The 7,952-nt window shown below is 33.7% G+C and overlaps 1 protein-coding gene across 2 annotated transcripts; it reads left to right on the top strand.

Annotated features, from left to right (window-relative positions):
- The first annotated feature begins 231 nt into the window (after positions 1–231).
- Positions 232–7,952, top strand: LOC106672650 (general transcription factor 3C polypeptide 2-like). 2 transcript variants are annotated; one of them, XM_024228996.1, is made up of 11 exons: positions 232–253; positions 1,266–1,449; positions 1,505–1,693; positions 1,751–1,852; positions 2,181–2,311; positions 2,372–2,555; positions 2,635–2,725; positions 6,860–6,982; positions 7,039–7,185; positions 7,256–7,339; positions 7,407–7,952. In XM_024228996.1, the coding sequence occupies exons 1-11, from the start codon at positions 235–237 to the stop codon at positions 7,533–7,535; spliced, it is 1,383 nt and encodes a 460-aa protein (XP_024084764.1). In that variant the 5' UTR covers positions 232–234; the 3' UTR covers positions 7,536–7,952. The 2 variants fall into 2 exon arrangements, with proteins under 2 accessions (XP_024084764.1, XP_014259722.1); XM_014404236.1 differs by having other exon boundaries at positions 232–249.

Raw genomic sequence — 7,952 nt, forward strand, 5'->3', positions numbered from 1 at the left:
AGACGCTTGAATTTTGAGCCCCAAAATTCTTTATTTTTAAATCCAGCAACTACATTTCAAAGCTGCCAATGTCAATATTAAAGGGCAAACAATTATTTTTTTTTTTTTTTTTTTTTTTTTTTTTTTTTTTTTTTTTTTTTTTCCCAAGGGCTAGCGTAGCTTTGTCGTTTCTAAAGTCTTTGAACCTGCTGAGCAAATTTCTTCAGGGAATGTCTGCGCACATAGTGCTTTTTGATGAATAATACAATGGTAAGTATCTCGTTATTAATTTTTTCAATTTCAATTAATTAAGGTTTTTAGTTAAGATAAAAAAAGTCAATGGCACGAGCAAAATTCGAACCCACAATCTTCAGCTAAATACACCGCTGCTCTTCCACTTGAGCTATCGTGCCTTCGATCCACTCAGACACTAACTTCCCACCGCAACCCCACCTTTTTGAATTTACCCTCCTTTTTGCCATTTTTCAAATGTCGTGTAATCGGATTGGATTCTCAACGACAAATGAAATGGCCAAGGAGAGCTTTAATGAAGTATACTTCATTTTAGATCATTAAATTCACTAATTTCGTGGTTCACTTGATCAATTAATATATTACAATTAATTAAGGTTTTTAGTTGCAATAAAAAACGTTTGAAAAATGGCAAAAAGGAGGGGTTGAGGTGGGAAGTTAGTGTCTGAGTGGATCAAGTTCACGATAGCTCAAGTGGAAGAGCAGCGGTGTATTTAGCCGAAGATCGTGGGTTCGAATCCCGCTCGTGCCATTGACTTTTTATCTCAACTAAAAATTTTAATTAATTGTAATATATTAATTGGTCAAACGGACCACGGAATTAGTGAATTGAATGAAATTAATTTTTTCTTTAAAAATAGCGACAATCCCATTTCTTGCACCGTCATACTTTTCGCTCCGTGTCTGCACTAAACATTTAGTGTAGGGAAAGAATCGCAGCCAAGAAGTCAAAGAGCCGCATGGGCTCGCAAACCACGATTTGCCGACCACTGTCTAGCCCAATACCCTTTCATACTGAGCCCCTCGACAATCTTGTTAGAACCTAAAGCACCAATAGCCTTATGATTTCCATCCTAGTGAGGTTTTGTGTTAGGTCTGTAAATGATGGATTCTTACTCTTAAAATGTTATAATATAAAACTCATTAAGACAGCAAATTCTCTAGTGCTTTGTAACATTATAATAAAATTAAAAAAATTATGTACAAAAATTGATAACTAGTCTTGAAAGGTAAATTTTCTTGATTTTCTTCAGATCATGCGGCTTTTATATTTTGTGGCGGACCCATTTTCGCTCTTGGCTGGGCTCCTGGGAACAACAGGCAGTTCCTGGCGATTGGGGCTCACCTGTCAATGTCCGATTTCTACCAAGTGTCTTCCACCTGTTCTGGTCCCGGAAACATCCAGATTTGGTCGTTCGGAGATCTGGCGAACACCAAGTGAGTCACTCGATATAAATTCACTTTTTTTGTAATCACAATAATTTATTTTTAGGCAAACTTCATTCGTGGGTACGAGGCTTGAATATTTAATATGTCACGACTTCGGTGGCGCATGGGCATTGGAGTGGTGTCCAGTCGGATGCCAGAATGACAAAAGAATGGGCCTCCTTGCAGTGGCATCCGCCAGTGGTTCTATCCCATTGTTTTCGGTTCCTCAGCCAAAAGCCTCCAGTGAAATTAGGTATTTTTAAAAATTTATACGAATCAAATTAAAATTTACACAGCTTTTTATTTTTAGATTTCCTGCTTGTAAACCTCAGCCTGTTTTAATTTTAGAATTAGGACCTTATGAAAAATATCAGTGCACCAGAATAAGTTGGTCTAAAGTAAAACCTCACAGGTAAAAGTGGATTTTTGTTCTCCAACAGTTCAGATAATTTGTGATTTGGTTGTTACTGATCATTTTGGTTAGTCTATCAGAGGCGTTTCGGCATTTCACCATCTTCAGTACTGGGTTTGTAGTTAACCTAGGTAAAAACAAAATAAACAGGATGAGCCAAGTTACACAAAATACTGAAGAAGGCAAAATGCCGAAGCACATCTGACAGATAAGCCCAGCGAGGATAGGCATAAAATGATCAGTAACGACCAAATTGTAGGCTTATCACCCCGTAGACTACAAGACGAAATCTAACATGTTAGATAATTTTTAATAATCGACATTACAGGACGATAGCAGGTGGATTTGTCAATGGTTACATTGCACTTTGGGACCTCTTGTCAACCTCTTCTCTTCTGAGACGTGGAAAGATTCTTTATCCTTTTAAAGTATTTCAAGCGCACTATTCCATCATTACCGGCAAGTTTTTCATTTATCTTGTACCGTTTCATTATTATTATAATCTGTCAATTTTTTTAGGACTTATGTTTAGCCCAATGAGTGATACACACCTTGTCAGCTGTGCACATGATAAATTTTTGAAATACTGGGACTTGAAGGACACAACAGCTCCACAAAGCAAAAACTGGCGTAATTTATCTACAGATGTAACGTGGCTTCAACATTGGATGACCTGTGCTACAGCTGTAGATAATATTTATTCGTAGGTGTCCAAATATTTGACTCACTGATTCAGTCAATAGAGAAATTAAACCAGTTTTTATTTTATTTTTTTTTTCCAGGGCTGGAGAAAGCACAATGATTTTTAATAGTATTAGAGATTTTGTTTATGAACCTCAGTCATTTATTGCGAATGTTGATTCTTCAGCTTTGGTATGTATAATAAAATAGGTTTATGTAAATACTAAGTCAGTTATAAACTATTGGATTGTACAAGGCCTTAGCGTTTTTCAATAATTCAAATTTACCCTATTAGTGTTTTGAAAAACCGTTTATGTTTAGACACTCTGAAATTGGATTAGTTATGTTTATTCAACATTTTAATTCAAGATATCATATTTTTACAAGCTGTTTTGCTAATTTAAAACGGTGGAAGAAATAGTATATTTTCATCATTTTAATATATTTTTTTATTACTATAAAAGGTAGACTGCAGTTCAGACTATTAGGAAAATTAGTAATATGTATGTGGTAACAGTTTAGGAACAAACACTGTTCATCCATGGTTTCCTTGGTTCAGAAGCGGACGTCTTTATTTGGAAGACAAAGCTCGCTTGTGACCAAATTCTAGTTTTTGTCTAGTTTGACATGGAAGCAGAGCACTTAGCTTATCTATATAAACATTTTAAAGCATCCGAGAGAAGCTGGATATGTCTGTCAGAGTTGTATATTGACTAGGAAAATTTATTCTTAAATACAATGTAAATTTTTAAAAATATCGTTAGCTGGTATGAAAAGTTCAGAGATGAAATTCCTGGAGAAACCTACACACTATTTTATCAGGGGCAATAGTGAACCCTTTTGGAGATGCAGAGATCAAAAATAATACAAATTAAAAAATTAAATTAAAATAAATAAATAGATAATTCAGAAATCGTGAGATGCAGTCTGGTGTGATGTAGGTTTCAGAAAAACATTTTCTTTATAGTGCCAACGTTTCGATCTTTATTGAGATCAACTTCAGGGCCTGGGATTTATAAACATTGTTTAAATTGAACAAATACATGTAGGATATGGAAAAAATTGAATTTATATAATGCAAAAAAAAAATAAATTTTTTTTTTATATTCAGTCAAAGTATATTGGGGGCCGCGGTAGCCGAGTAGTTAGCGTGAGATACTCTCGGCTTGTAGATCCTGCAGTCGTGGGTTCGATTCCCACCATCTCCTCTGGCCTTTTTTTCACGCTACCCTTCCCCCCCTAAAAATGAATACGCATAATAACATTATCATTGGCTAATATGCTCAAAACATAAAGCCATTAAAGAAAAAAAAGAAAAGTATTTCTCTTCACTCAAAGCGTTTTGTTTTCTGCATAAGAGTGTCATTCTTGCATGTCGTGTTGAAAGTGCCAGTGAGATATCGCTGTTTTATGTTTATATACGTTGGATTTTGAAGGGGTGGGGAAGGAAGTCGGGATAGAAAAGACATTTTTGTATAAGGCATCGGCTTCTTTGAGGTGAAAAGAGCCGACAAAGGAAAAAACGTTGGCAATGGTTCGGCCAGATTATCCTTTCAGGATTTTATAGACGGGGATAAATAGGAAAAAGAAAGCTTAATTGTTGAAAAATTAGACTATGTAAAACTGTTTGATATGTGGAATGTGATGAATGTTTTATATGTTATATTATATGTTTTGTGTGATGTGATGATATATTTTTATGTATGTTATCTATATTGAATTTGATTAATGAGATTGGTGTAGCTGTGACTGAGTTTACATGTGTCTGTTCTGTAATTGATGCTGTGTTTATCTCTGTTGATGTCATAAATGAAACTTTTCAGAAATGGTTTACATCAACCGAGGTAAACACAGCATCAATTACAGAACAGACACATGTAAACTCAGTCGCAGATACGCCAATATCATTAATCAAATTCAATATAGATAACATACATATATCATCGAAACACATATTATAACATATAAAACATTCATCACATTCCACATATCAAACATTTTTACATAGTCTAATTTTTCAACAATGTAGCTTTCCTTTTCCTATTTATCCCTGTTTATATAATCCTGAAAGGATAATCTGGCCGAACTATTACCAACGTTTTTTCCCTTTTCACCTCAAAGAAGCCGACTCTTTATACAAAAATGTCTGTATACTCTCTTCCTTCCCCACCCCTTCAAAATCCAACATATATAAACATAAAACAGCAATATCTCACTGGCACTCTCAACATGACATGCAAGAATGGCACAATTACACAGAAAACTTTGAGTGAGTAGAAATACTTTGATTGAATATAAGAAATATATTTTTTTTTTTTTTCATTGTATAAATTCACTTTTTTCCACATCCTACATGTATTTGTTCAATTTAAACAATGTGTGTAAATCCCAGGCCCTGAAGATGATCTCAATAAAGATCGAAATGTTGGCACGATAAAGAAAATGTTTTTCTGAAACCTACATCACCCCAGACCTCATCTCACGATTTCTGAATAATTATCGACTAACGGTCACTAATCACCACACATAAATAAATAGAATTTAAAAAAATTCAGCATGGTAAATAAACCCTACAGACACTCAAACTCTGTACTTAGTGCAAAATTGAAGACGGTTCCCTTGCGCCATGAGATTCCTTGTGTAAGTTAAGTTTGACTGTTCACCTTATTTAATTCTTTACAAAAACCATACATATATACATTACCAGGAGTCGGAATTACAAAGTTAAATAAATAAACAAATACATAATAATAATAATATGCATATTTAAACAAAACAAAATTCTAATTGGTTACTATTTTAACTTATACAATATTACGCAAAGGCCTAGCAAACAAAAAATAAATAAATTTCTAAATTTCCTCTCTCAAGTTGATATTTCTTTAGAAAACAAAATCTCAAAGTCGATGATAAAATACCAAACAAAACAAACTGTTTCTACCAACTGGACCTTGCCGGAGAGCCTCATTGCATCATCCGTTCTCCTAGGTGCTACAATGTTCCAGGATGGGGAACGACAGTTTTCCACAATGGAAAAAAAGATATCCCTTGTTTCCTCGTTTTTTTTCTCACTCTCCCTCTTTTTTGCCTGTCTGGTCCTGTCTGCCCTCAGTAATCTACCACCATGTTTGTGCAGCCTTCACTGCCTCATCTCTTAATCCAGGTACAGCTTTAAGCTACAACTTCTATCACTGTCAGTCATAACAATTCCAAAAGCCAAATTACATCCCAAAAAGTAATATTGGGCATTTGGTGGAATTGGAAAGTAGTGTTTTATTATCAGTTTCTTCTGACCAACCAGACCGTAATTGTTGTGTATACTGCACAAAACTGGACTGATTAAAGTCAGCAATTTACCAAAAATTGCATAAGTGGATTCTTTTCCACCCGGGGGTCGATCCTATGGTTCTTTGCGCTCCAGACATTGTTGGAGCTTGGCTAGAATGGGCTATCCAATCCTATGTGACATTACCCCTTCATATTTTCTCTTATTCTGCGCTCTATAAAACTATTTATGGGCTAAACTTTATTTCACTTGAATACTGCAGCAAACACATTAAGGAGTTTGCTCAAAAACCTTCATTCATGGTGGACAAAATTATAAAATTACCTGGCAAATTGTAACAGATAGTGCAACAAAATGGTTCATTTATTGTTGATTAATTTTTTGTTTTTACACGAATTTGAAATTTTCACTAAATTTACTATAAAAAAAAAAAACTATGGACTCATTTAACTACTTCATATTTTACCGAAATGTAAAAATGCAGTAAAAAGTAAAAACGTCCACTTTTTATACTGGACTTTACTGTTTTGAGGTGCACCAATTACATTCAAAATTTGACAGCACATTCCTCAAATATAATTTTCAAAAGAAATAAATAAAGGGAAAAAATAAAGTTGAATTTAATTTAAAATTTATTTTGACAGACAATACGCAAAAAAAAAAAACTACCACCAAAGTCTGTTAAATATTGGATACAACCAATGTGTGTGAATGTCCAGCTATAGATCTTAAAATAGAAAAAAAAAAAACATGAGGATGAGATCACTGGGCCTGTAGAGTCTCGATGGGGATCAAAACCAATTTGCTTTTTTTTTTTTAAATTCTTAAACAAAATTCCAAATGTTTGAACCCACAACTGCTATTATGGCAAATATGAGTCAGATGCCCTAACCACATGGCCACTGCAGAACCTGAAATAGAAAAGAGTTATTAGAAATTACCTACAGCTTCTTAAATTACAGCCAATAATAAAAAATAACCCAATAGAAATTTTCCACAAAAAGTTTAGCTTTTTTCTAACATTTTTTAAAATTTTGTAGAGTATATCAGGAAATGATTGGTTAAACGCTGTGGCACTGTCTTACGACAATGGGCAAATCAATTTAGCTTTTGGAAGACGACAGCCTTTAGTCAGTCACGACGATCGCAAAAAATATATCAAGGTAAAATGTCACATTATCGAAAATTGACTAAATTTACATAACTCCATTAATTTTAGGTGGTAATGGAGCCTCACCTTTACAATTTTGAAGTCAAGGGTTATGAAAAGCAGACTAACATTGGAAAAGAGGGGAAAGAATGTGCACTAGTTGACTGTGTATCTTACGAAGAAGCTGTTGGCAAATATGGCATCCACTTTAAAACCGTGTGTGAAATTTGTTTTTATTTTTATTATATTTTATATTTTAGATGTTAAGTAACAAGGTTTTTTCTAGGATTTTAAAATGGGTTATAGAGAAGAACTTAAAGGAAATGCTCCTAACCATATCCATATCTATCCGCTGATAGCTGCAAATAAGGCAATTAATTTATAACTAATTAATTTTTTTATGCCAGTTATTATTAACTCACTATCAAAATTTCTAGGTGTGTTGGAATCCGAATATTAACGGATTTCTAAATTTGGCAATTGGTTACCAAAGTGGTTTTGTAATTGTTCCGAGACTCATATTTGCACCGCAAGATCAAGAGAAGATTGACGACGTGCTAAGTTGAAACTTGCCATGACCTTCTAATCAAGACTGGATGTTTGCTTAAATTTCTACGTGTACATATTTTTTATAATATTTGAAATTGAACAAAAATTTTGTATCAACTGTGATATTAAAGATACATGTTATTTGTGTTTTATACCAAAGAACAGAATAATTCTGTTTTCTCATTCCAAGCTGATGTTTTTGTGTTAAACAAAATGCGATTTTTTGTTGATTGCTTGGTAGGCAAATATTTGAAAACTGATCCGCTCTGGTTTGTCTTCTCTATCTCTATTTTCTATTTGTTAAGTTTGATCTGGTTGTACTCATCTATTTGTAATTTATATGAATGAAAAGAATACAAATGAAACTTAACTCAAATTAATAAATAAAAATGTGTTCTCATATAAATGATGTACAATAAAATTGTTGAATCGCT

This window comes from Cimex lectularius, unplaced genomic scaffold, assembly GCF_000648675.2.
Source record: "Cimex lectularius strain Harlan isolate CLEC.00 unplaced genomic scaffold, Clec_2.1 scaffold291, whole genome shotgun sequence".
Classification (NCBI taxonomy): domain Eukaryota; kingdom Metazoa; phylum Arthropoda; class Insecta; order Hemiptera; family Cimicidae; genus Cimex; species Cimex lectularius.

Coding starts and splice junctions, on each gene's coding strand:
- LOC106672650 (XM_024228996.1), top strand. Junction 2,726..6,859: donor ATGTTGATTCTTCAGCTTTG/GTATGTATAATA, acceptor AAAATTTTGTAG/AGTATATCAGGAAATGATTG. Junction 7,186..7,255: donor ATGGCATCCACTTTAAAACC/GTGTGTGAAATT, acceptor GGTTTTTTCTAG/GATTTTAAAATGGGTTATAG.